The 27,658-nt window shown below is 62.2% G+C and overlaps 1 protein-coding gene across 2 annotated transcripts in view; it reads left to right on the top strand.

The window, feature by feature from the left end:
• The window catches only part of FBLN1 (fibulin 1), a 69,911-nt gene that overhangs the window by 5,343 nt on the left and 36,910 nt on the right, over positions 1-27,658 (top strand). For both annotated transcript variants that reach the window (XM_059681369.1, XM_059681370.1), the window contains exons 2-12: positions 7,453-7,558; positions 9,716-9,848; positions 11,903-12,074; positions 15,755-15,814; positions 17,041-17,142; positions 17,696-17,833; positions 18,941-19,078; positions 23,209-23,352; positions 24,416-24,544; positions 25,190-25,315; positions 27,526-27,645. In XM_059681369.1, the coding sequence (XP_059537352.1) occupies positions 7,453-7,558; positions 9,716-9,848; positions 11,903-12,074; positions 15,755-15,814; positions 17,041-17,142; positions 17,696-17,833; positions 18,941-19,078; positions 23,209-23,352; positions 24,416-24,544; positions 25,190-25,315; positions 27,526-27,645 (1,368 nt within the window). The remainder of the gene's footprint in view (positions 1-7,452; positions 7,559-9,715; positions 9,849-11,902; positions 12,075-15,754; positions 15,815-17,040; positions 17,143-17,695; positions 17,834-18,940; positions 19,079-23,208; positions 23,353-24,415; positions 24,545-25,189; positions 25,316-27,525; positions 27,646-27,658) is intronic.

Below are 27,658 nucleotides of genomic sequence, written 5' to 3'. Positions count from 1 at the left end.
AGAGGAGTGGGCAGATCTAGGGCGTTTGGTGGGCGAGTGGGCCGGACGTGCTGAGGGGCCGGGCGAGGAGGGTGCGGAGGAGGCGGGGTTCAGGCTGACACCGTTATTTTGGCCTGAGCGCTGGGTGGATGGTGGTCACTGGTTAGCGACTACGACGGGAAGGGCTGGGCGGGTGGCACATCAGAGTTCTGTGGGGACCCCCTCAGCGTCCTGTTAGACACCCAGGTGGAGCAGGCTGGGAGAGCACCTGAAACAAAAATGCGGGCGTCTGGGCCCACAGACGGGCTGGATGAGACCTGGGGGGGTGGGGGGGGGGGAGCAGCGGGAGCCGGGTCAGAGCCCTGCGGGCGATTCAGAGCGGGGAGGCACAGGTCGCTCACGCCTTCAGGGTGTGCCCGCTGCAGGGGGTGTTAGGTGGCGCTCTGCTCTGAGTGTCTGCCTGTGCTTCCCGGGCCTGCTTTTCCTTTCCGTGCTGGAAGCTCTGCTGCCTGCATTCGCTTCTCGTCTTGCCCGAAGGCTTCTGTCCACTTCCCACTCCCGCTGCTCTTGTCACTGTCCCCACCGCGCAGGCGAGGACGCCGCACGGAGAGGCAGGGCGTGGCCACAGGCACAGCTGCTCGGCGGCTCTGCCAGGCTCACACCTGCAGCTGGGCTCTCACGTAGCATCCTGCAGGACCCGACCACCTCACACAGCTTCTCACGGAAAAGTCTCAATTGTTCCAAGTCCCGTTTCAGAGAAGCCACTGTTTCCTCCCGCGTCTCAGAGGGGTGTGCCCAGCGTCTCATGGGGGTGTGCCCAGCGTTTCACTGGGGTATGCCCAGTGTCTCATGGGGGTGTGCCCACAGACTCTCAGGCCGCTTTGGGTACCTGCTTAACCTCTCCCTGCTCCCGTTTCATGGAACTGCTCGGGTCCCTTGAGGGCATTGGTGCAATCATTCCTTCACAGACATTCGGCAAGTGCCAGCTGGGGACAGGCCTGGGGCGCGTGCAGAATGAGACAGCCCGTCCCAGCCCTCCTGGTAGCCCTCAGTGCACACACAGTTGATTATCGGTGCTGCGTGCTGGGAAGTGCGGGCCGCAGAGACCAGAAGGGAAAGGGAACGCATCTGCCTGTTAGGGAGGGCTTCCCGGAGGAAGGGACCTTTGACCTGCCGTCGGTGTGACTGAGCCAGTGGAGGAGAGGGTGGGCCCAGGACCACCCAACCCTGGAGGTCCAGCTTCCGAAAGCCCGGTGCAGAGCCCCCTGACAGGTGGAGGCCCACGGCCAGAGGGGCTGGGCCTGCGGGTGGGCTGCTGTGGAGATGTCGGGGGCAGGGGCGTGAGGACGGTGCTCACGTCCACTGCCTTGGTCACGGGAGTCGCTGCCGGGGCCCGAGCTGCTGGAGGGAGCCATGTGGACGCTGCTCCTCCTTCCCTCCCGGGGATGAGCTGCTCTCGTGCGCCTCCTTCTGCTGGTTCTCTGTGCTAGAGCCCGTCTGCCTGTGACAGGGGCAGGCTCCCGGGTGTGAGGGCCCCGCCTCCTCCTGGGTGCCCTCACGCTAGACCTGCAAGGGATCAAGACCCACAGGGACACAACCCCGCGCCAATTGCCCAACGTCTCCCTGGCCTGTCTCCTTGTCACCTCTGCGTCCGTCGCCCCCACCTCCGAGCCTGGCACTGTGAACGTACAGATGAGGCCGGCCACCCCGGAGAGCCGCGGGAAGGCCCAGGCTGGTCCCGCTGGCCGCCCAGGCTCTGAGGTCAGGGCCCCTGGAAGCGGGGGGCTGAGTGTCGCCGGTTCTGTCTGGTTGGGATTTCCCGTTGGCATCTCTGTGGTTGGCACCCCGTTGCATTTCAGGCCTCCTGGCTGTGTGGGTGCTGGGCACCGGGGGACCCGCGGACTTTTTGCTGCAGCTTTAGACAGTGCCCCATGGAGCAGCTGGGGCGGGAGCCCGCAGGACACTCCCCCAGGACACACCCGGGTGCGACCACATTCCCAAACACCGGCCTGGCCTCTGAGGTGTGAGCTGGAGCCCAGGACGCTGAGCCGAGGAAGGACCTGCTGGTGCCACTGACACACCTCCCTCCCCGAGGCACAGAGCTGGTCAGTTTGCGCTGTCAGGTGAGAAACTTAAAACAGGAAGCAGAGACCCAACCCACCACCCGTCGAATGGCAGCAAAGCGTGCACAGAAAGGACGTTCCGCTGCCCGGAGTCTAAGGACAAGGTCTCGGAGTGAAAGGAAGCCTCGGACCCGGACCCGGGCTGGCCGTGCGGGCAGGCGCCCTTGTCCTTTGCTGTCTCGTTTCGTTGCGTCCAGTGGAACCAGTGTCCGTCCAGAGCGGCTTTGGAAGGCCTGAGCTTGACTCCAGGCTGCCTCCTCCACCCACTTCACAGACGAGGAGACTGAGGCTGGACCTGCTCCCCATGGTGGAGTTTGTGGGCCCCGGGCCTGTCCCACCAAACGCTGCTCAGTAAGCAGCCTGGCTCGTACACCTCAGCGGCTCAGGGGCCAATCATGTGCTCCCCAGAGCCCTGGGATGCTCACAGCCAGCAGGATGTTCTGGAAGCTTCCGCCCGAGGAGTGGCGCAGGATCCCTCCGACTGCCAGGGGCACCTGGGCTCTTGGGAACACACGTCCACGTCTCCACCGCTCGCCACGACCGTGATCTCCTTGAACCACGAGCGTCAGCACTCTGTTCACCTGGAAGAAGGTGTGTGTTAGCCGCTCACGCGTTGGCAAGTGGTACCTGCACCGTGACCCAGGCTGTTGCCATCCGCCTGCTCCCTGGTAACTTCGGGCAGGTGTGTCTGTTTCCTGAGAAGGGTGGCGTGGGCGTGTCAGCCATTGGATTTCACATCAGCCTGGGGGAGTGTGTGGTTCGGACAGAACAGGATGTCCTCTCCTCACGGTGCCGTGACTTTATCTTACTTTGGAGATTCTGTGGCTCTAATGGAAGCTCTTAGCCTGGGTTAGTGCACGGATCTCCCAGCCCCTGCCCCTGCCACGGAGGAGAAAGGAGGCTCTGAGGTTAAGGGGAGGGGAGCTGGGCCTGGGCTGGGCAGTTTTTAAAATATCTTTCTTCTATGAATCTAAAAGGCTAACATGCAAAGTGTCCCCTTGGGAGTTCGACCGGGAGACTGGGAGTTCGATCGCTCACTGTGACATGCTGACCACCAGGGGGCGGCGCAGAATATGGAGGGCGACCAGTGGTGGCCTCAGGGCGCCGAGGGAGTGAGGGAAGGAGGAGGCGGGGAACCTGATGGGTCCTGATCGCCGGCCAGGCCTAGGGACCCTACCCATGGGTGAATTTTGTGCACCGGGCCGCTAGTGTGTGTGTGTGTGTGTGTGTGTGTGTGTGTGTGCGCTGATTGATTAATTTCAGAGAGAAAGGGAAAAAGAGAAACATCAATGATGAGAGAGAATCATTGACCGGCTGCCCCCTGCACGTCCCACACTGGGGACTGAGTCCACAACTGAGTCCACAATTCCTGAGTGCCCTGACCAGGAATTGAACTGTGACCTCCTGGTTCATAGGCTGAACCAGTGAGCCATGCCGGCCGGGCTGGGCTGGGCGGTTTTAACCCACACATTGCCTTCCCTTGCAGCATGGGAGTCAAGGTTTTGCACGAGTTTCTTTTTGGTTTACGTTTGGCTTTGCGCTTGGTGGCTCTGACCCACAGTGAGGTTACGGAACCAGAGGTTGAAAGTGCTCCGTTGAAGCTTCTCAGAAGAGAGGGACGGGATCTGAGAGGGAAGGTTCCAGCCCAGCCCGCGGCCCCACTGCTTCCTCAGGGGCACCTCCACCCCCGGACCAGGTGGGCAGCCGCGTGCGGCCACCTGCAGTCATGTCCCAGTTCAGTCGGAGCTGGTGACTCCTGAGGCTGAAAAATCCGAGATGACAGATCCCGGGGAGGGGGCGTGGGTTGGAAGTGAGGCCATTTCTGCTGGACAGTGGGCGCACGGGCCTGGCGCGGTGACAGGGGTTGAGGGGCTGAGAGGTGGTGGATGAGAGGAGCCCATCGCGTGTCGGGGATTTATCGCCACTCAGAGGGGACGCTCTGTCCACATCTGCTCCCACATCTGCTCGCCACTGTGCAGCGTGGCTGTGGGCTCTCTCTCTGTCGGGCCCCAGGCACCGCCCCCAGGCGCCCCGCTCTGCAGGCTGCAGCCTGTGCTGCTTGCGTCCCAGGGGCTGGCGAGGACTCCCCGCTCTGCCGCCCTGAGAGGAAGGCTCCGCGAGCTCCAGAGTCCCGGGCGGGGCCCTTTCCGAATGTGCCCGCGGCTCCGGGCGGGACCCTTTCCGAATGTGCCCGCGGCTCCGGGCGGGACCCTTTCCGAATGTCCCCGCGGCTCCGGGCACAGAGCTCTCACCTGCTGAGCCGGCCTCGGGGTCGGAGCCTCACAGTCCGAGCGAGGCCTTGGAGCTGCCCCTCCTCCTGTGGCTCCCCCACCTCTCCTGGGCATCGGCGAGCAAGTCCCCTCCGTCCTTGGGTCACACGGTCCAGCCACTGGGACGCTGAGTGGGACGCTCGATCCATCTTCTCGGCAAATGTGGGGTGTTCCCAGCCCATCTCACCGCTGAGAGGCCGTGGCTCAGAGAGGCCAGTCACCTGCCCACGGCCACAGAGCAAGAACGCACTGCAGCCGGGATGGAGCCCAAGGCTGCCTGACGCCAGAGCCAGCCACTCACCTGCATGGGCTGCGGGCCAGCCCTGGGCCCAGGCGTGAAGGGCAAGGGTCAGGCCAGCTCATAAGACATTTGTGGTTGGGAGGGCCCGGCAGATGGAGGTTGAAAATGGTGGGCAGCGCTCCACGCACACGGGGTGTGGGAGAGAGGCCCCCCAGGCGGGCGGTGCAGGGGGCTGCAGGGGCTGGGACTGGATGGGGTGGGCCAGGCTGGGAGCAGCCGCGAGGGGGGACCACAGGCAGCAGAGCTGGGTTGGCTGCATGGGGGTCACTGGGGGGGCATCCTCAGGGTCAGGCCACGTGGCTGGGTCCCTGTCGTCCAGGGGCGGGGGGGACCCGCAGCCACGTTTTATCTGACAGATAAGGCCCCCTGTTTTGTGGGTGCTTTTCTTGGATGAACTGGCGCAGGATGGAGGAAGGGGCATTCGCGGTCCCGTGGCCGTGGGCTCCCTGCTGGGTGGCTCCCTGCTCCCTGCCCCGTGCTGGGAGGCCTGCGGCGCCAGGACAGTTTTATCTGAGCCCTAGCCCGAGGCTCCCACCGTCACCAGCGGCACCGTCGGGGAACACGGAGAGGGGTCAGCCGGGGCCAGAGGACAGGCGGGCTGGTGGGGTCGCCGTCACCTTAACCAAACCACCTCGGACCCCCTCCCCAGCCTGGGGAGCCCCGGAGAGTGAGGGCGGGGCCCGCCCGTCTCACTGCGGAGAGCAGCTCCGAGTCCCGCTGCCTGGGAAGGGAGCCCCCGGCGGCTGCTGCTGTGGGACTGGGTTTGGGGTGAGGGCCTCCTCCCGGGGTGGCAGGGCCGGTGGCCAGCTCCTCCCAGGCGCTGACGGGCGGGTCATCGGGCAGCGGCGGTGTCCCCTCCTGCCCGTGGGATGTGGTCCAGACGCTCTGCACGGGCCCGTGGCGTTGACCGCAGGGAGTCGAGGCCGGGGCTCCAGGAGGTCGGGCCTCGTGCTGAGCCCAGGAGTGAGCCTCCTTCCGGGGCCACCCGAGGGCCCGGCCTTGGAGGACAAATGAGCCCAAACAGAGCACCATGGCCATCGGCGCCAAGAAACACGCCAGGCCTGGCGGGACTCACCCACGGGGCGCCGGCAGCCCAGGACACGGTGTCTCAGAGCCCGCTTCCGGGATGCCCTCCCCCCGGGGCCTCCCATCTGACCTCAGAGGCCGCGGTGCGAACGCTCCGGCCACGTGAGCTCCTTTGGCGGAGGGCACCCTGCTCCCCTCTGCTCCCCCCGGGGCACGGTGGGGTCCTCGCCCCGTAAGCCGAGAGGCCCAGGGGGGCAGCGGCCTGAGTGGGGTGCAGCCCGGGTTCCCATCGCCATCAAGGCATCATCCAGCCGCGAGGGCGAGGGCGAGGGCGAGGGCGAGGGCGAGGGCGAGGGCGAGGGCGAGGGCGCCTTTGTCTCCTTCCTGTGAGCAAGGCCACGGCCGCCGGGTGGCTCGGCTGGCTGTGGTGCCGTCCCGGGCCCTGAACGGCCGCTGGCTGGAATATTCAGGGCATGTTCCCGGTTGCGGGTTTGTTCCCCAGAGGCAAGCGATGGATGTTTCTCTCATGTTGATATTTCTCTCTCTCTCCCTCCCCCTTCCTTTCTCTCTAAAATTAAAAATCAAAACAAAACAGAAACTGTCCTGGACGGTGTTGCTAAGCCCAGGCCTGTGCAGGAGGCAGCCAATCAGTGTGTCTCTCACATCGATGTTTCTCCCCCCTCCCTCCCTGGTGTGCGTCCCCCACTCGCCAGCTGGGTCCCCCCCACCCTCACATGAGAAGCCGTCCTCGGTTGTCCCACTTTTGGGCACCAGCCCCGCTGGGACCTCCAGGCCCCCCATTCTGCACTCTTCATGGTTCGTGGCACCAACCATCTGGCCTGTAGGGGGTCAGTCGTGTCCTGGATGCCCCGACGCTCGGCTGGACGACGGCTCAGTCGCGCCTCTGTCAGCCGCACCCGTCTTTCTCGCCCTCTGGACCGTGGAGACAGGGTCCCCACCTGGGCAGGCCCCTGTCTGAGTGTCCAGCGTGTGGGCGGGGCCCCGGGTGCTGAGCTGCAGGCGTGGGAACTGGGTTTGGGAGATACTAGCTGAGGTTTAGGCCTTTCGAGGAGCGAGTGGGGTGTGTGCGTCTGGCCCGGGGCCCAGTGGGTTTCCAGTACGAGTTGTCGAGTGACTAAAGAAACGGACGTGGCCTGGCCGGGTGGCTCAGTGGTTGTGCGTCATCCCATGAACCAAGAGGTCACCAGTTCGATTCCCAGTCAGGGCACGTGCCTGGGTGCAGGCTCCATCCCTAGTAGGAAGTGTGCAGAAGGCAGTCGATCAATGATTCTCTCTCTATCCTTCTCCCTTCCTCTCTCTAAAAACCAGTAAAAAAAAAAAAAAAAAAAAAAAAGCCCTAGCTGGTGTGGCTCAGTGGATAGAGCATTGGCCTGCGGACTGAAGTGTCCCGGGTTCGATTCCAGTCAAGGGCACATGCCCGGGTTGTAGGCTCGATGTCCAGTGTGGGGCGTGCAGGAGGCAGCCATTCAGTGATCCTCTGTCATCGTTGATGTTTCCATCTCTCTCCCTCTCCCTTCCTCTCTGAAATCAATAAAAATATGTTTTTTAAAAAGAGAGAGAAATGGATGTGCACGGCCTCAGACCAGCCTGGGGCTGGAGTGGAGACCGAAGGAAGGGCCTCCAGGTGGTGCTGTGGGAGGGGAGCCCCCGCCGCCCGAGGGACACGGCAGGTCAGAGGGGACCTCCTGTGGGGGCAGGTCATCGCTCTTCACCAGCCCCGTCTCCCCCACAGCGCGCGCAGACGTCTCCATGGAGGCCTGCTGTGCGGACGGACACCGCACCGCCACGCAGCACAGGGCCTGCTCGCTGCCCTACGCCTCGGAGTCCAAGGAGTGCAGGTGCGTTTCCGCGGCCTTCGCCGCACCGGCCGGTGTCCTTCAGGGCAGGTGGGGCGGGGCTACCAGCACGAAGATCTGGGGGGCGTCCCCCTGCCGCAGCTCGACACTGGCCAGGTCGCTGCCCACCATGTACACGTGCTGGTACCTCCCACCTTCTCCAGAACTTTCTCACCTTCCAAACAAACCCTGTCCTGTTAACACCTGCTCTCACCCCTTCCCCCCCTCCCCTCCCCCGCCCGGCCCCTGCACCCACCACCCGCCTTTCTGTCTGTGAACTCGGTTCCCATAGAAAAGCGGAACCGTGCACGCAGCACTTGTCCTCTGTGACCGGCTGGCTTCCCTCCGCTGGCGAGTCAGATCCCACTGAGGGGAGGGCCCGCCCTGCTTGCGTGCTGCTGTGACGGGGATGGGGTGGGGGGGTGGGGGTGCTCAGGGCCTCGGGGCAGCGATTAACCAGCCACAGGAACGTTTAAAACAGGCCCCGCTGCCTGTTTAGTCAGGGCGCTGCCCCCTTTTCCCTTAGATGTCACATAAAAAACAACAGGCCCTGACTGGTATGGCTCAGTGGATAGAGCATCGGCCTGCGGACTAAAGGGTCTCAGGTTCGATTCCGGTCAAGGGCATGTGCCTTGGTTGTGGGCACATACCCAGTAGGGGGTGTGCAGGAGGCAGCTGATCGATGTTTCTCTCTCATCGATGTTTCTAACTCTCTGTCCCTCTCACTTCCTCTCTGTAAAAAAAAATAAAATATATTCTTTAAAAAACCAAAAAAAAAAAACCAAACAAAAAAAACGACAACAGGCAACACAATAGCTATCCCATGTGAGTGAATCAAAATTAGACCACTTTTGGTCAGATCAGCAGAAATGCATGTTTTCTGGCCTGCCACAGGGTTCTTGTAATCAGTCTGTGCCCTGAGGCGGGAAAGGCCGAAATCGCTTTGGGGTACACACCCGGAAGTGGGGTTCTGGGTCCAGGGCGGTTCGCTTTCTCATTTTCTGAGGAACCGCTGCGCTGCCGCCACCGCATGCATCCCCTCCCCACCCCCTGCAGTGCGCGGTCCCTTCCCGCACCCTTGCCCGCGCCCCCTCCTCCCCCGCCGCAGTGCACGCGGTCCCTTCCCGCACCCTTGCCAGCACTTGCTTCCTGTTCAGCCAGTGCTTTCGCATGAGCGGACGGACGGACGCATATCTGGTTGCTCTTCCTGACAAGTTAGTGAAATGCCTGTTATTTGCAAGCCCACCCAAAGCATGAGCAACAGGCAAGCCCATCCCGGAGCTGGAGGGCGTTCTGGAACCACAGGGGAAGCGGGGTGCAGAGCCCCGGGGGGAGGAGGGGAAGGGCGGGCTGGGGCTGCTGCCCAGGGCAGAGGTGGTCTGGCCGAAGCGCAGGGAGGCTGGGGGGCACGGGGGGGGGGGCCACGGTCTCCGGACAGGTGCGCTCGGTGGCCCCTCCTGCCCTGGCTGGTTTGGGCCGAAGCCGGGGTTATGTAGGGTCTGGTGGGAGCCACGCCTGTGACTTGCACACTCCTGCTCGCCTGCCCACCCCCCACTCTGCTCCTTGGGCAAGCTACTCCACCTCTGGAGCTACTCCCTCCGAGTCTGGAAAGTGGGGATGAGTGTCGAGATGAATCCGACTTGGGGGAGGATGAGGGGTCTGGCCCAGAGTCAGCAGGCAGACGCCTGCATTTTTTATTTTTTGAATCCTCACCTGAGGATATGTTTCCATTGCTTTCAGAGAGAGCGGAAGGGAGGCGGGGAGAGAGGGACAGAAACATCCATGTGAGGGGGAGACATCCATTGGTTGCCTCCTGCACGTGCCTCACCTGGGGCAGGGAGCGGACCCACAATCCTTCAGTGTGCACAGGCCGGCACTCTAACCACTGGGCTACCGGCCAGGGCAGGCTGTCTTTATTTTTTAAGCAGATGGGAACATTCTGTGGGTGAGGCTCAGAGCTCAGGGAGGCGATCGGGGCTCTGGTGGGACAACTGGGTCTCCTGACTTGGCCCCAGGCACCCTGCCCCGTGTTCAGTCTTCCTAACACTTCCTGAGCACCCTGTGTGCCACGCGCTGTGTGTGTGTCAGGGTGAGAGGGGGGTGGGTTGGGAGCCCCCAGCAGAGCCGCGGCCCTCACCAGTGCTCTGCCCTCCCCTACAGGATGGTCCAGGAGCAGTGCTGCCACAGCCAGCTGGAGGAGCTGCACTGCGCCACTGGCATCAACCTGGCCAACGAGCAGGACAGCTGCGCCGTGCCCGCCGCCAACGCCAGCCTGGAGGCCGTGTTCGTGAAGGTGCGCCCTTCCTGCCAGTGCGGGCCCTGCCAGCTCAGCGGCCATGCCCATCAGTGGGCGGCCCGGCACCCCCCCCACACCCCCAGCTCCGGCCCCTCTCCTGTAGAGCAGCAGGGGACCCCGCCCAGGAGGGAGGGGCACTCAAGTCTCCCCACCTCCTCCAGTTTCATCACTGAACCCCGGGCAACACCTGGGCCCAGCCTAGCACTGGGCAAGTGGGGATGGAGGGACCCAGCCTTGCCCTGAGGACTCCGGTCCTGGGCCTTCAAGCAGAGGTCAGGGCAGGGGTCACCTGGGCTCAGGGCCTTCAGAACCTCCTCTCAGTTCAAGGCCCCCCCCCCCCCACACACACACTCAGGGTCCTCAAGCTTCTCTCCCTCCAGGGCTCAGAATGGGCTCCCACTAAGGCCTCCAATAATATGACCTTCATAACCACCTAAAAGAGGACACTGAGGTTCAGAGAGGACCACATTCCAAAGTGGCTTCTCAGGACCCACAGGAGAGGGGTTGGTGAGGCAGAGCTGGAAGTGGGTCCATCAGGCCCAGAGAGTCCGGCACTGAGCAGACGCTAAGCTGTGAGTGACGGACAGAGACCCTCCCGGGGCTCCAGGCCGGTCCTTGGGGCCTCCGTCCTGGAAGGGGGCACCTCTGCGTGGGCGTGGGCCGCTCCAGACAGTGTTCCCAGGACTGGGAGCTGCAGATAAATGAATGAGCTGCCCAGGCTGCCACCTCCCCCCTCCCGAGGGTGGGGCCTAGACTGGCCCTGAGTTCGGGCTGGCGAGTTCCTGGTCAGGGGGCATCGCTGGAGGTGCCCAGTGATGAACTGAATTCCCTGGAAAAAACATTTCCTGCTCCCAGTCAGGAAGCGAGGGAGTCAGGGAGCCAGATGAAATGAGGCCTGGATCCCGAGAGGAGCTGTGTGGGCTCCTCCACACGGACGGGGGTGGGGGGTGGGGGGAGCTTTCCGTGGAGAAGGGAGGGCCCAGCGCCCCTCTGCCGCCCCCAGCCTGTTGCACTTTTGGGAGGCAGCTCTGGTGTGAGGTAGGGCCGGTGTGGGGGGGTGCGGTCTGGCCAGGGGCCTGGGAGCCAGGGCCTGATTGACGGCCAGGGGTCCCTCCCGGGGCAGGGCTGGCTCTGCAGACGCCGTCTGCCTGGCACATACCAGGCAGCTCGCTGTGTCCCCAGACGTGAGCAAAAGGGAGGTCCAAAGAGCATGGAACATTCTAGCGGGAGCGGAACAGGTCTCGCTGGCGGAGGAGGGATGTGTGTTTCGGGGAAGGGTGACTCATCGGCACCAGGTGGAGGAGGGGCCACCCGCCTGGCAGCAGAGGGGCTGATGGAGGACCTGTACCTCCACGGAGGCCACCGAGGCCCAGCCCTGCCTCCCGCCCCCGCCCCTGTCCTCCCCTCCAGCCACCCCCCCCCTCCCCCGCATTGTGGGCCTTTGGAAAGTTTGGCTCCACTTAGGAGTAAAGACAGAGCAGCTCTCCATACATCCAGGGGGACGTTGTCCCAGACTCAGGTGTGACTTTGGGGAGTGCCGGGGTCCAGGGGACAGGCAGCGACTCTGCAGGTCCGAGGGCTTGTTTGAAGCCCTGGGCTTTTCAAATGCAGGAGTTGCTTCCTGCGCCTGGACCGCCCTGCCCTCCGGAGGGAGGAGGGAGACTTGCACATTCCCGGTCCTGGCTGGGCTCTGGGCCCAGGGAGAAATCTCAGACCCGCAGGAGCTGCAGGAGCCCCCCTGACCTGGCAGGGCCCTCTCATGCCTCCTCTTTCTGGAGGTGTGGGGCCTGCAGGGCAGGGGTGCTGGGGGCCCGTGGAACAAGTCCCGGCACTGGCCCCGTGGAGGTCCCTTTCCAGAGCGGGGCCTGGGAGATGTGTGGCTCGGCCTGCCTCGCTGTCTGCTGCCCCGCTTAGAAGAGGTGGTCAGCACGTGTCCAGCGGCCCAGGGAGCGTGGACACGGGCGGGGCGTGGGCACGGGCGGGGCGTGGGCATGGGAGGGGCGGAGAGGCCGTGGTGGGGTGTCTGACTCCTCCATCCCGCCTCTTTGCAGAGGTGCTGCCACTGCTGCCTGCTGGGGCGGGCAGCCCAGGCCCAGGGCCAGAGCTGCGAGTACAACCTCATGGTCGGCTACCAGTGCGGCCTGGTCTTCCGGGCCTGCTGCGTCAAGGGCCAGGAGACCTCGGACTTGGCCCCCGCAGACAATGGGCACCTCCAGGACACAGGTAACTCCCCTCTGTCCCCGCTGGGCAGTGCGCTCGCCAGGGCCATCCAGAGAAACAGCCATTGCACGGGCATGTGTGTGCGTGTGCGTGTGTGTGTGTGCGTGTGTGTGCATGTGTGTGCGTGTGTGTGCATGCAGAGAGAGGAGAGGAGAGACTGATGTATGTGAAGGGATTGGCTCGCACAGCTGTGGGCACTGGCAGTGTCAGGGCAGGGCAGGCACCCGAGAGCTGAGGTTGCAGCTCCAGTGCGAAGGCCGCCTGCCGGCAGAACTCCCTCTTGCTTGGGGGGTGGGGGGGTGGGGTGGGGTTAGGCTTTCTCTTACGTCCTTCACCGGATTAGACAAGGCCCGCCCCCGTTCCGGAGAGCGATCTGCTTTACTGCAAGTCTGCTTATTTGAATGTTAGCCTCACCTGAAAATCCCGGCGCGGTGATATCCAGACTAGTGTTTGACCAAACTGCGGGGTATCACGGCCCCCCGAGCTGACAATAAAATTCACCGTCACAACAGGCAGGTCCGCACACACGTCTGCCGTTGCCTTTAACTCAGCTGCAAACAGATTGCAGTTGTCAGAGCAGGTTCCTGTGCGTGTCCTCCTCTGAGACCCCTGCCTGGAGGGAGGCTGAGGGCTCGGGATCTGGGTTCTGACAAATCAGGCTCATGTCCCCTCCTGACCTGTCTTTTCGGCAAACTGCTTTATCCGGGCCTCTGTTTCCTCATCTGTGAAATGGGGACAATGACAGCCCCACTCCCTAAGGCTGGGGGGTTGAAAGGGAGGATGAGTGTGAGGCGGCGTGGTGCCTGCCTGGCTCCGGACACATTTGCGGCCACAGTTCTTCCCTGTCCCCCCACAGCCCTGGGCAGAGCGGGTGGCTGGCCTTGCTCTTAGTCCCCGGTGAGGACCTGATGCTCAAGGTCACATGGCCGACACGCAGAGGAGAGAGAGCTGGCCTCTCTCTCCATCTGGACTCGATGATGTGCAGACGAGAGGCTGGGGTGCCACCCGCCAATAGCAGGCTCTGCTCTTGCAAATAACAGATACTTACTCAGCGAAGGGTGTGTGACCCCAGGAGCAGCGTTGAGAGAGCTCCCTGCCCTGTGTCCACCGGTTCTGTCTCTCCACCGTCCACCTGTCCCCAGCCAGACAGACCCTGACGCCTCCGGGCCTGGAGTTCCAGGGTGAGGAGGCCGCTGGTTGCTTAATAATCTCTTCCCCTGATGCAGCGATTTCCTGTGGATGCGAATACCCCCGGAGCACTGCCCTCTGCCCCAGCCTGCTGCGGGCTGTGCTGCCTTCTCACTCTGAGTCCTCCCCCCACCTCCTCCCAGTTAAAAGTGGGGGCAGGAAGGACTTAGGAAGGAGGACTCACAGACCCGAGGTCCCTAACTCAGGTCATCCATCCCTGCGGCTTTGGGCTTAGCCGGCAGCCCAGGGTGTGGGCTGATGGATGTCTTTCATTTTTCACTCCTGGTTTCTCATTCCCAGCCCCTCGCGGCCCTGGGGCTGATTTCGGTATCGGAGCCACATTCCAGCCGCTCCTTGACTTTTGAAACCAGAGATGACATTTTTACTTTAAACCCGAACCTTCCTCCTGGGGGAGAATTCCTTCTGGTCTCTGGGGAGGACTTTTGTTGATTTATGTCTTGTTTCGATAAATATCTCCGGCTCTTCCGCTCCAGATGTCTCATGTCTCCCCCGCCTTTTCCCAGCTCGGTCCTTGCCCCAGGCTTTCCTTGGAGTCTCTGTGAGCACTCCCCCCGACACACACAGCTGTGCCTTCCTCCCTCGGCCGGCGTTTATTGTGGGCTTACTGTGTGCTGCCTCGAGGCCACACTGAGGGCCACAGACCCCTGCTGCCCTGTGACAAAATAAGTACAGAATTGAGAGCAAGCTTTTGGAAACTTCTATAAGCATTTGTCGAGTCCATTATGTCTGTTTAACTGAAAAAAAATCAAGGTTCGAATGTCTGTTTTCCTAACTTACTTTCCCTAGTAATTCGATTTTATTACATGCTATCAGGGTATTGGCCTAAGGCTGGGGAAAGAACCCTGCTCCTTTACCACGGGTGGTTGGGGAAGCCTGGTTATTCCCATTCTACAGATTGGCAGACCAAGGCTGGGGAAGTGCAGGTTCGGGATCCGTTTTCTAGCAGGGATGGCAGTCTTTCCATGGCAAGCGCGCTGGCTCCCACAGAACGCCCCGATCATCTTGATGCCCTCAGCACCCCGCTGACAAAGGTTCCTCACCAGTCCTCCTGGCCTTGTCAAACGAGCCCGGTGGAGGGCGGGGGCTGGAGACCCTGGCCTGGGCTTGGCCCATGAAGGAGACTTGGTCTTTGCCAGCTTGAAGGCACCAAGTGAATGGAATGTCCCTAAAGAGTAAATGCCCCGAGGGACGGTGCCCAGCCTCCTAGCCTAGGAGAGGGGTCCACCCGCAAGGCCTTCTGCTTAGCTCCTCTCCGGGTGGACAGTGCTCTGAACACTCTAGAGACCCTTATTGGGTTTGAATAGCTCCCGAGAAAGAATGCCTTGTGCACGGTTAGGATGTGTAAGTTACGTTAGATTGAATTTTACAGTAGAATTACTGGTGTTTCTTCCAAATGACGGTTATTGTTCCATTGTGCATGTATCATGTGCTCGCTGTGGGCGTGTAGAAGATCCAGAAAGGTGGAAGGGAGAGGAAAGCCACATGGGCATGGAGGTAGACACTGTTACTCTAGGACACCTACGCAGAGATGGGTACTGTTGCTATTGGAAACCCAGCGTGGTTGTAATGGCCGCTGAGCTGTGGTTGACTTGTGACCACTGTCTGGTGGGCGTGTCCCCAGCCTCAGACGGCTTGGTTTTCACGTGTTCCTTCCCACCCTTGGCCGTGTCACCGGAGTCGGAAGGACCAATCCGTTTCTCTCCCGCCAGACGACTGGTGGGACACTGGTCTGTGCGGAGTGCTGGCCCCAGAGCAGAGCTCACACACCTTTATTTCTTGAGTCGAGGGAGTGACGACTGATGCTGGCACCACGTTGAGCTTTGCAGGCAAACTGCCTAAAAGAAGTGTCTTCACGTCCCAGGCCGGCAGTAATAGAATCCCACGGCCTGGGTGGGGCGTAACCAGCAGGCAAGCGTTGTCTCACTGTCTGTGTGTCTGGTTGTGTCCAAATGCCCCCTTTCTGTAAGGGTGCAGGCATTGGCTCTGGGCCCACCCCATGACCTCATCCTACTTGCTCACCTGCAAAGACCCTTCCCCAGTGAGTCCACGCGCAGGTGCAGGTTAGGGCCTCGGCCCCTGGGGGCACACGTTCCCCCACAGCGTGGGCTGCTCCCCGGTGCGTTGCTGCAGGTGTGGGGTGTGACGTGGTGGACAGCAGGCCGAGAGGCCTTTGCTGAAATATTCAAGTCATTTGGACAGCGTGACAGGCTGTGAGGCCGGCGGGACATTCCAGGCCCTCGGGCCCAGGCTGCCTCTGTTAGAACGGATCTGTTGGAGATCTGGCCACTGTTATGAGTCCATTCTCTTTTTAAAAGGATACAGTGAATACTGAGCTGTTAGGCGTGGTACAGACGGGCATTACTGCCTGATGTGCCCAAGAAGACAGACTGCTCAGTGTCTCTGAGAGAAGGCGGGGTGCTGGGGCGGGTTAACGGGGCGCTGGGGTGGTCACGTGTCCTTGCCTGTGCCCACAGCTAAGCTCTCGGAGGCGGAGGAGGAGCAGGAGGACCCGTACCTGAATGACCGCTGCCGAGGTGAGGCTGTCCCTCCGGGCCTGTGGCCGGCAATGAGGCGGAGTCAGTGCTGTCTGCTTAGGAGCTTGACCGCGGGTGGCGGGTGGCGGGTGGCGGGTGGCGCTCAGGTTCGCCTGGAGCTGCCCGCTGGCTGGGAGTCCACTGGGTCCCTGTCCTCTGCCTGGCTCCTTTACTCCCTCCCTCCTCGCTAGGGCCGGGGGAGGGAGAGGGGAGGGAGAGGGGAGGGGGAGGGGGAGGGTGGCCTGGAGAGGGAGCTGGGGGGAAGCTTCTGTTAGAACCCCTCCGCCCACATGCCCGCCTGCCCCTGAGCCTCCTCCCAGGCTCTCAGCGCGCACACAGCTGCCCCGAGGCGGGAGCCCTCGGGGAGGGGTGACACCTGGCCCCACTGAGCCATCGCTAATACCCATTTGTCAGTGGCCAGGCCTTGCAGGTCTGTTTTCATGCTAAACGGGCATTTCTCTTTCCCGGACCATTAGGGCAGGTCGCTCCCAGGCTCACACAGCAGCTGCCCTGTAGCTGGGGTGCTGGATAGGGAGCCCGTTCATCGCCAAGTGGTGCGGTCGCTGTACAGGAGGGCAGGGCCCCAGGAAGCCTCGGATCTGCTGGGGTGGGGGTGGGGGGCATCGGAGGGTCTCCCGGGGGAGGACAGCTGCTGTGGGTGAGGGTCGGTTAGAGGGGAAAGTCACATCGCCAGGGGATTGGGGCGTCGGGAGTGGAGACGGGTGGGGGGAGGCTGGCGCAGTGGGTGACCCCAGGCGCCGGGCAGTCAGACTGTACCGGGAGGTTCGTCCTCATGAGACTTGCTCTGGGCATCACGCTGGCGGAGGCGGTCAGGGCTCGGGGCTGGGGGGTGACAGCGGAGCTGAGCTCAGTGGGAGTGGGACTGGGACTGGGGCCGGGCTGGCCTCGGAGATGTGGGGACAGAAGGGGCCTCTCCAGGGCCCGCCTCCCTGTGTGGCCTGGGCCCTCGATATCCTTGCCGGGTGGGAGCGCCCCCTCTTGTCTGCCCTGCCCCTCCCAGCTCTGCTGCAGCAACGGAGCCCGCCCTGGAGGCACCGGGGCTGGGACCTGGAGCAGCGGCCCTGGGGGTGCCCAGAGCCAGACCCTGGGGTCCCCGGTGGGAAGGCGGTGGCTGCAGCCTGCCTGTCTGTCAGTCACCCGAGGGCAGAGCTGGGAACCGAGGGTCTGGCGCGTGTGGCCCGCAGCTCACGTCTGTCTGGTTGCAGGCGGCGGGCCGTGTAAGCAGCAGTGCCGTGACACGGGCGAGGAGGTCGTCTGCTCGTGCTTTGTGGGCTACCAGCTGCTGGCCGACGGCGTCTCCTGTGAAGGTAACGTCACCGAGCTCCGGGGACAGGACAGCAGGCCGCTGCCCCGGGGGCCTCTGCTTCTGCTGACATCCGGGCAGGTCCCCCGCTGTACAACTCAGGGCCCGTCCCTGGGGAACAGCCCCGGGCCGGCTTCCCAGCATCCTTGGTGTCTGTATCACGTGCCGGGCGAACGTGAACACCGTGCTGGGAACTGGGGTTGGGTGTGGGGTCTGATCGGGCCCTGAATCCCGGATCTGCTGAGTGGCCTGGGCATCTCCCGCAGCCCCCGCAGCCCCCGTCAGGGGACGGCCCCGTCTCCGTGCCGAAGGCTCACAGGCCTCCGCCTGGCCCGGCTCTGTGCTCAGCAGGAGCAGTTGATCAGAAACTTACCAGGGGAGACACCCCGTGGCTTTGCTCCCGTGGTGGGTGCCCGGGATCCCACCCAGTGCCCAGCTCGAACGCGCAGGCGTGGGGACTGGATGGGAGCGGGGACCCACCCGCTCTGCCTTCTGGAACTTTCCTTGTGAGCAAGCGCTGTTCCTGCTGCTGACACCGCGTTGCCCGTCTCTCCTAGATGTGAACGAGTGCATCACGCGCACCCACAGCTGCCGGCTCGGCGAGTCCTGCATCAACACCGTGGGCTCGTTCCGCTGCCAGCGGGACAGCAGCTGCGGGACGGGCTATGAGCTCACGGAGGACAATGACTGCAAAGGTGAGACCTGGTCCCAGGCGGAAGCCCTCCTCTCCGGGTGGATGTGGGGTGGGACGGCGGCCCTGGGCTCCCGGGTCTGGGCTCGGGGTGCTGCGCACCGGGGGTGGGGTGGGGGTCACCTTCTTGACCCGGAGTTAATGAGCTAATGGCAGCGCCCGGGCGGTTTGGGTTTCTGAAATCGCTCAGAGCGTGATCCTTTGAGACCAAGGCCAGGGCCGCACTTCAGTGCTCACATGTGCTTGCTGCAAAGTCGATGTAATATATCTCGCACAGCAGCTGCCTCCCATCTGATGCAGGCTCCCTTGAAGTTCAAAGCGCCTTCCACGGCATAAAAACATGACATTTCTGGCCGCCGGCCTCCCCGCGCCGAGCCAGCGATGCTATTTGGCAGATAAGGCTTTGATGAGGATCTGTTGGAGCATAGTTTTGCGCTGAGGGGTTCCAGCCCTTCAGACAACAAACCGCTTGTGTAAAAACGTCGGTTGAATTATGAGGCCGGCTCAAAAGCCAGGCACGCCCTCCTGACGGCTGAGGGCTGTGGCCCGGCCCGGCCGCCCACGCCACCCCTGCAGGCGCGCTGGGTGGCAGGGAGCCTGGGAACCCAGGGGCTTGGCCGGCTGGAGTATACACTTCTGAGCATTTGACAGCCTTGAACTTCAAGGGAAGGGCAGCCAACACTCAGATCCTGAGAATCACCATTGTTCATGTTTGTCATATTATGACAAGCCCGGGATGAATGAGTTTATAGAGACAGTGTTTATTGCCACGAAGATCATCGCTTTCTGATCTAAGCAAAACATGTGCGCAGCCCGAAATGAGAATCAAACGGCCACATGTTGCCAGGAGAACGGCCGGGTTATTTATTATGTAACAGAAAGCTGGTCTCCTGAGAACCTTGGGGGGAAGCCAGCGTTTTTTAAGCCGTTAGCTGTGCCAGCCCCGCTTGGCTCCCCCGGGCCCCTCTTGTCCGTGACCTCCCTATTGAAATGTTTGGGGTTGGAGCTGAGTAATGAGCATTTCTTAGAAACGTGCTTGTGATGTTAAAGTGTTGTGAGATGCTTCTGGCAGGACTCTTGCTAACCATTTCCTTTTTTTATGATGTACCAGATATTGACGAGTGTGAGAGTGGTATTCATAACTGCCTCCCCGATTTTATCTGTCAGAATACTCTGGGATCCTTCCGCTGCCGACCCAAGCTACAGTGCAAGAGCGGCTTTATACAAGATGCTCTAGGCAACTGTATTGGTAAGACTGCCGCCAGGCTGCCGGGTCCACAGGCGGGGCGAGCCACGGCGCCGGGCCCCCTAGAATGTGGGGGCTCACGGTGGATAGAACAGAGGCCGGCCAGCTTTTTCTAGAAAGGGCCGAGTCGTAAACATGTCCGGCGTTGCGGGCCAGACCGTCTCTGCGGCCACTGTGGGAAAGCAGCCACACATATGCCAACAAAGGGGCAGGGCTGTGCCTCAGTAAAAGTTTATTTGCAAAATCCATTGTCGGGCTGGGCGTGGCCCCAGGGCTTCATGGAAGCTTAGCAGCCGCTGGTGTGGGGCAAAGCACTGAGCTTTGGAGTCAGGTTTGAACTAAGGGACCGGAGGCAATCGCTTCCTTCCTTTGACCCTGAATTCCTTCCGGATCCCACGGGAGAAGTCATGTCTGGCTGTGGCTCAGGGCAGGGCTCCGGCAAGGTGACTGAAGGGTCTGGTCTGTAAAAAAACTTTAAAAAAATCATCTGGATTCGCAGTCAAATTCATAGACACAGAGGGGAAGGCTGGTGGCTGGGGGCCTGGTGGGCGTGGGGAGTTGGGCTCTAGGGCCCAGTTTCAGTTGGAGAAAATCGAAATGGATGGATGGTGGCGGTGGCCGCACAACAGTGTTCGGTTCTGAGTGCCACTCCGCTGTGCACGTAAACGTGGTGAAAACGGTGAATTTCGTTGCGTATGTTTCACCACAAGAGAAACAGCCTGTGTTGCTGTCAGAGGGGACCTGGGGGACGTGCAAGGCGGTGGATCCATGTGAGCTTAGAGTGAGGAGGAGGTGAGGCGAGACAGGCCGCGCTGGAGAAGCTGCGGCGGGTGGAGGCCTGGGGGCGGGAGCAGCTGCTGGGTCACCTGCCAGGTGAACACCCGCCCGGCCACTGTTGGCACCTGAGCGCAGCTCGGCCGCCTGCCCTTGGCCTCTGCGGTCGGACCCTTCTCCCCCGTCCTGGCTGCAGACGTGCTGGTCACAGCCCACCTCCCGGCTGCCCCTTGCCCTGAGCGAGGGCTGGAGTTCTGCCTCAGCTCCATCCCCCCTCTCCGATGAATCTGTGCTCATCTGTATGGAAATGGTAGTTTGCATGGAGACCCCTTTTATTTAAGTGACCCCCCCCGAATATGTCAAGAGAAATAGAGCAGCGACCCCTTAGCACAGGGCCTCCCCTGAACCCGGCCCCAGTCTTGTTCCTAAAGCTCCCCTTTCGTCCTGTGGGGGCCTCAGCTGCTGGGGTTGGCCCCAAGCCAGCCCAGCTGTGGTCGCTGAGGCGGCAGCGAGCAGAGGCCCCCTCTCCAGGGCCAGCAGGGGGAGGGCCTGCCGGGGCCTGCTGCTGCTCGAGGGGGCTCTGAGGAGGCCACGGCTGCTGGGGATGGAAACCCTGACTCATGGCAAGAGCAGCCCGAGTCGCACAAAGCAGGGCATTTTCAAGTCTCCGCTCAGCCCTGGCTTCCCGCTAGGGGTGCAGCGCTGTCCAGGGGGAGGCCCAAGGGCAGCGGGAGGGACAGTCCCTCCGATGGGGGAGCCCGGGCGAGGGGGGGCACAGCCTCGCAGGGGCCCAGGGCCCAGGATGTGGCCGGGGCCCGCCGCCAGTGCCTGCTATGCTGTGGGCGCAAAGCCCACGGCCAGCCCTCAGCCCAGGCACGTCCTTGACCCCAAGGTTAGGATTCGTTTAAAATGATTGTTTTTATTTTGAAAGCCACATGCTTCTTATCGACCAAAAAGCTAACCCAGCCCCAGCGCAGGAAGGGGAGGCCCCGCTCGCCGGGTCTGGTCTCTGCGACTGCGTCCTCGCGGCTCTTTGTTTTTATAGAATGGGCCCCCTTCTGCCGCGGGCTTCCCCCATTCGCAGTGTCCGGGCATCCTTTTGTGTCCGTGCCTTTCAGTCGTCTTTCAAAAATGACTGAAGTATCCTAAGAATTCTTCATGAGGAGCAAGCGCAGCAGCGCCTCCTGCTCGCACACCTCCGCCCGCAGCTCGCTCACCCCCCGCCCCGTCAGTGTGGGCAGTGGTGGGAGCACTGACCTCCCGTGTACCCAGGATGCATCTTGCTGGAGCCCCTGGAAGCCACCCTGGGGCCCACGAGCCCATGGGCCACCCCTCCGGCCACACAGCCCACAGCGGCCGCTGCGGAGCTCGGCCCGCGGGCCAGGGCACAGGGCGGACAGGCCCCGGAGAGCAGGGCCCTCTTTCCCTATTGTAGAGCGTAGAGCAGGGGTGGGCAAACTTTTTGACTCGAAGGCCACAATGGGTTCTTAAACTGGACCGGAGGGCCGGAACAAAAGCATGGATGGAGTGTTTGTGTGAACTAATATAAATTCAAAGTAAACATCATTACATAAAAGGGTACGGTCTTTTTTTTTTTTTTTTTTAGTTTTATTCATTTCAAACGGGCCGTAGTTTGCCCACGGCTGGTGTAGAGAGTTCTAGGACCGTGAGGCTTGGTCCCTGAGGGCCTTGAGACTCACATCTTTGTGGGTTTCCTTTTCCTTCCAGTCCCTCCACGTGCTCACCGTCTCTCTCTCTGCTCAGTGAGGCCGAGGGAGTGGGCCAGGGCAGGCGGGTCTCCAATGGTCCTGGATCCCGGGAGGGCGGGGGGCAGTGAACGGTTCCAAGATCATTGGGTTAAACAGAGTGGACAGGCCCTTTATAGCTGGTATCTGGGCCTCCCGGGTGAGGGAGAGGTGGGGCAGGGCGTTCCCAAACTCCTCAGACCATTTTCATGTATTTGGTCTTTGTTCGCTCACTCTCCCACTCACTCACTCACTCACTCACTCACTCAGTGGTCGCCTGGTCCTCTGCCATGGAGCTCGCAGGCTGGGACCCCTCTCTGGAGCACACGACGTCTCTAGGGGCACCCGGGTTCCATGGCACAGAGTTTGGGAACTGTAGGTCTTGCTGGGGAGCGCAGGGCTTGGCAGGGAGGGAGCGCTGTCATTGCTAAACGTGCATTCACCCTTGACACGGGCAGAGGCCCACGTTTCTCTGTGAAGGACTAGACGGTGGCCATCAGCCTCGCCGGCCGCAGGGTCTCTGGCAGCGCCTCCAGGGCAGATGCAGGACAGTGCCCGGCTTTCCCAGCAGGGTGGGAGGCTGAGACCCCGCCCCAGACTCTGAGTGGCTCCAGCCTCCAGCGGGGAGCTTCCTGTTTATACAGCGCAGATATGAGCCCGCCCTGCCTGTGTGGGCAGCTGGGTGCTGTGTGGCCGGCAGGGGACGTGCTGGTGGGCGAGCAGCCAGCTGATCTGTCTGAGGAGGGTGGGCGTGGCTGAGCCCTCGTTTTTGCCTTCAGCTGGGGGCCCTGGACGGCCCTCTCACCCCGTAGGTGCTTTGTAATTGTCTGCCTGACACTGACAAATGGAGGTCCTTTGAGAAGCCCCCAGCAGGCCACCCAGGCGCTGGGTCTGGCACCGATTTGAGTGGGAGGAGTGAGCGGAGGTGTGCGCAGCGCTCCTTGTTTGTTTACTGGTGCATCTTGGCTGGTGCGGGTTCATCACAGGCGGACAGCCCAGGGCCCTGTGTGGAGAGCGTGTTCCGTCAGGGAGGGAGTCAGCACAGGCCCCAAGGGCCCAGGTGGGGGCGGGCAGGAAGTGTCCCCTTCAAGGTGGCACCAAGCTGGGCAGACAGACGGGGGAGGTGGCTTCCTAAGCAGGGACCGTGTGCATAAAGGCCCAGAGGTGGGACCCGCGTGGGAGCCGGGGACCCAGGCCAGTCACCGGAGAGCACAGAGCCTCCCCGGGGCCAGGGTGCTGGCGCCCTGTCTCCCTTGGCCCGCGCCCGCTCAGGGAGGGTGCCCGGTATACCCGTGGAGTGGGACACGGGTGGCACCCAGGTGGCCAGGCCCACCGGCGGGACTCAGAGGGGCCCTGACAGTGGAGGGGCGGGAAGACGGGCGGCAGCTTTGGACTCGGTGCTGAGGAAGATGGAGGTGTCGGAGATTTAGGGGCTGGAAGACGGGCCAGGGAGGTGGTGTTTCAGGGGGTGTGTGCTGGCGAGATCTGGGGCCGGTGGAGGCCGCTGTGGGTTCCGGGCGGTCGTCGCACCTGTTTGTGGCGTTGCAAAGGGGAGGGGTGGGGGTTCTTTGGTGCTCTGTGTCTAACCACGGCGTCTCTGTCTTTCCCCTGCAGATATCAATGAGTGTTTGAGTATCAGCCCCTCGTGCCCCGTCGGGCACACGTGCATCAACACGGAGGGCTCGTACACGTGCCAGAAGAACGTGCCCAACTGTGGCCGTGGCTACCATCTCAACGAGGAGGGCACCCGCTGTGTGGGTTGGTATTAAAAAGAAAACCGATCGGAACAGACTCTCCTCCTGCGCCCAGCACAGCCTTGCTTCTCTGGAGGGGACAGTGCGTCCCCAGGGGGCAGCCATTGCCCGTTCATCCCGTGCTGGTCTCCAGGCACAGGCCTGGTGGGCGCTGCCTGGATGCTGCAGTAGCATGCCAGCCGCCCCGCTCCAGCTCCGCCCCTCTCGCTCGGTCCAGTCCTGGGCTGAAAGCTCTCCGGCCCCTCCGTGCTCAGCCCCCAGTGGTGACAGAGAGACACAGGTGCCCTGCTTTTGCGCAGTCCTCCCGAGCGGCCCCGACCTCACACACCGTCTAATCCAGGTGCAGTGGGTCCTGCTGCTCCCCGAACAGGCCTCCCTTCCCTCTTGCATTGCTCCCTCTGCCCACCTGCCCTCCATGTCCTGGATCCAGGGCCCAGACCCTGCGGGCCAACAGGGGCCTTCCTCCCCGTCACCCCCAGAGCACTCCCCGTCAGCGGGCACTGCCTGCCGTAACTAAGGTCATTGTGACCCGCGTCCCTGCGGGCAGGGGCAGCTGTCTCCCGCCCTGGGCCCCGCACACAGTAGGTGCTTGGGAAATCGTGTGGAAGCATAAACGATGCTGCTTTGTCATGTGCCTTTCAGTTTGCTCCTTCCCTCTGACCATCCTGGGGGCACACACACACTCTTACACACACATACACACACACTCTCTCACACACACTCTCATACACACACTTACACACACACTTTCACACTCACACACACATACACACACTCTCACACACACTCATACACACACACACTTTCACTCACACACACACACTCATACCTACACACATATACTCTCTCACACACACATTCACACACACACATTCACACACACGCACACACACACACTCAACACACTCACACACACACACACTCTCTTACACATATACACACTCTCATACCTACACACATACACTCTCTCACACACATTCACACACACTCACACACACACTCTCACACATTCACACACACACACACACACACACTGAAGGTGTTCAATGTGTCTTTCTCTTTGCAAGACGTGGATGAGTGTGCGCCGCCCTCGGAGCCCTGCGGGCCGGGCCACCTCTGCATGAACTCCGCTGGAAGCTTCCGCTGCGAGTGCAAGGCCGGCTTCTATTTCGACGGCATCAGCAGGACATGTGTGGGTGCGTGGGGTCCTGGCCAGATGGCACCCAACAGAACCAGCCTGTGCTTCCCGGAGTGACCATGGTCTGCTCCTCAGAGCAGGACCCTGAGTCCGGAGACCCATCTGGTTCCGGCTCTGCAGCCCCCCTCACCCCGGCCTGAGCCGGTCTCCCACCTGCACGCCAGGTGCTCCCCGTCACCTCAGACCTCCGAGTGTCTATGAGGCTCCAGCCCCTGGAAAAATGCCCCAAACATTAGTGATTTCCCAGCGATTCACTCTCCAACTGCAGGGCCGCAGGCCCGAGCTGTGCGTGCAGCCAGGGCAGTGAGAACAGACAGCATGGTGCCGGCCTCCGGGAGCAGGGACAGACCCTGCTGGCTCGCCTGCCCCGCCCACCCCCAGGGACCCTTGGTCGGAGCCCCTGGACCCGCCCTCGGGGCTCTGGGGCAGAGAACTCGGGCAGGCACACACCCAGAGGCATCGTCCTGGGAGGAGCAGGGGGGCCCAGGGGGTGGGCCCGGTGGGGGGGCAGGCCCCGTGTGGCCCTGGCTTCCTGCTGACCTGCCCTGTTCTGGGGACAAGTCGCTTTGCCACCTCGTCTGGGAAGGGAGCTGAGGGACATGGCCGGGAGGCCGAGCCCTGAGCCCCGCCCGCTGCGTTGCAGACATCAACGAGTGCCGGCGCTACTCCGGGCGCCTGTGCAGCCACAAGTGCGAGAACACGCTGGGATCCTTCCACTGCAGCTGCTCCGCGGGCTTCCGGCTGGCGCCCGACGGCCGCTCCTGCGAAGGTGAGGCCGGGCCAGGCGGCCCGCGGGGACTGACCCACGTCCGTGTCCCCAGAACGTGTGGGAGGACAGGTTCGCGGGGGACGCGCCTGTGGAAAGGTTGCTGTCAGGTGCTGCGCGAGTTTCCCTGCGTCCCGGAGGCCACGCACCTGCCCGCCCAGCCGCCCCCTGGGCGACAGGGCAGATGCGGGGAGAGTGTGGGGTCGGAGCCACAGAGCCACCAGTTGTTCACGTGACCGTGGGGAGTGGCTGACCTCGCCTGCCTTGGTGGCCTCATGGGGGAAGTGGGGTGGATGCGCCAAAGAGAAGCAAAAGCTGGTCAGATGTTACGTGGACTCTGGCAGGGGAGAGACCTTGGTGTTCGCTGCTCTCAGCTCCACCAAAACCAAAGGGGAGCTTTAAATGCTGGGTGTGTGGTGTTTTAGGGGGGCCGGGGCCCTCGTCCTCAGAGGACCAGCGGAGGCTGCACGCTGAGGGCTCGGGTCTCTGAGTGCGCGGGGGTGGGGTGAGGGAGGTCGGACGGGCTCCTGGTGCCGAGAGCCTGGCTTCTCAGGTGACACTGGCCCCGATGGGTGGAGATGAGGTGGTCAGTGTGTCCAGCGCAGGGTTTGGACATGCTGGGCCTCAGCACAGGCCTCGCCTTCTGTGGGGCCGGGCTCTGAGGTCAGCAGAGAGGGAGACCTGTGACAGCCCCGACGGTCCCCCACGTTGCCTGGCAGGCCCTGTTCTGCGCGGGGCAGTGCCCGGGCCGGGGTGCAGCCGGGTGCAGGCGCGGAGGCCCCAGGTCCCGGAATAAGAGGAAGTGGTCAGCCAGGTCCGCCTGCCAGGCGTCGCTCCAGCGCACGCCATTCTCAGACCAGAGGCCGACGGTGCGATGTGCTCCTGGTGCCCGCGCTTCCCCCGAGATCCGGGGATTTGTCCCCAAAAACCAGACCCAACTGGTGTCTATTTGCAAGGAACCAGCTGCCCACTGGGGTCCCTCAGGCCTGGGTTTAAATCCCTGCTCTGCCGTTCGTGGTCTCAGAGGGGTCACTCGGCATTTCTAGGCCTCAGTGTTCTCGTCCATGCAATGGGGGTGTTAGGGCCCACGGTGGAGGGATCGTGAGGATGAGCCGAGAGGAAGCAGATGACAGGCTATCACACGGCTGGTGTGAAGTGGGGCGCTGGCAACGTGGCGACGCTTGTATCATCGTTATTATCGACCAAGGCTTGTGCCGTCCTGGTCCCCCTCAGTGACTGGAAAGTAGACACTCATATCTGTGTCCGTGGGCGATATTGTGGGCACAAAACCAGGGCCCGGCCAACCTGGTGTGTTATGCCACTAGGCCTTTACAAAGCGCCTCCAAAGTGTGTAGTTAGAACATGGTTCCCGCCTTCAGGGCATCTCTCTCGGATGTGACTGACGGAGCCACGCTGGGCAGAGGCAGGTGGGCAGGTGCAGCCAGGCTGGGGGTGGGGGCTGCAGGGATGGAACATGGCGGGGGGGGGGGGTGGGAAGCGGCTAATGGATGTTCTCAGGTGCTCGGCCCTCCTGCCCTGCTAAGAATTAGCAGTAACTCACTGTGAGAAGAGACTTCTGGGCAGAGGTTGGCAAGCTTTTCTTTCTAAAAGCCACTTAGTAAATGTTTTAGGCTTTACTAGCCAAAGTCTCCATTGGAACTATTCAACTCTAATAGACCTGTCCTATTATAGGGGATAAGCAGCCTTAGATTGCAGTAAATGAATGCATGTGGCTGTGTGCCAATAAAACTTTATTTACAAAAACAAGTTGGGGGCCGATGTATGCTGATCCCTGCTCTAAGCAAAGGGAATAGATGAGCGAGAGCCCAGAGTGCTGAGTGGCCGAGGAGTTCTGAGCGTAGGAGTACTGGGTGTTGGGGCACCAACAGGGTCATGCAGGCCCTCGGTGCAGGGGCCTTGTCTGGGACGTGAAGCCGGGAGGACATGATCACATTCCATGAGCTAGGACTCTGGTACCAGGCGATGGCGGGGTGGAAGGAGCTGAGGTCAGAGGCTGTTACTGCCGCCCACCGGGAGAGGGTGCAGCTGGAAGCAGGCCGTGGTGGAGATGGGGGATCCAGCCCTCTGTCTTTCTGGGGACTCCAGGTGACCCCCAGCCCCGCACTCAAGGACCTCCGGCTCTCTGCCTCTGTTCAAGGCCCCAGGGACACGGGCCATGGCTCCGAGGTGACCCCGGGCACCCTCTCTTTCAGATGTGAACGAATGCACCAGCAACCCCTGCAGCCAGGAGTGCGCCAACGTCTACGGCTCCTTCCAGTGCTACTGCCGCCGCGGCTTCCAGCTCAGCGACGTGGACGGGGTCACCTGCGAAGGTGAGTCTGCTCC

This window comes from Myotis daubentonii, chromosome 2 (assembly GCF_963259705.1).
Source record: "Myotis daubentonii chromosome 2, mMyoDau2.1, whole genome shotgun sequence".
Classification (NCBI taxonomy): domain Eukaryota; kingdom Metazoa; phylum Chordata; class Mammalia; order Chiroptera; family Vespertilionidae; genus Myotis; species Myotis daubentonii.
This window is presented reverse-complemented; position numbering and strand designations above follow the sequence as displayed.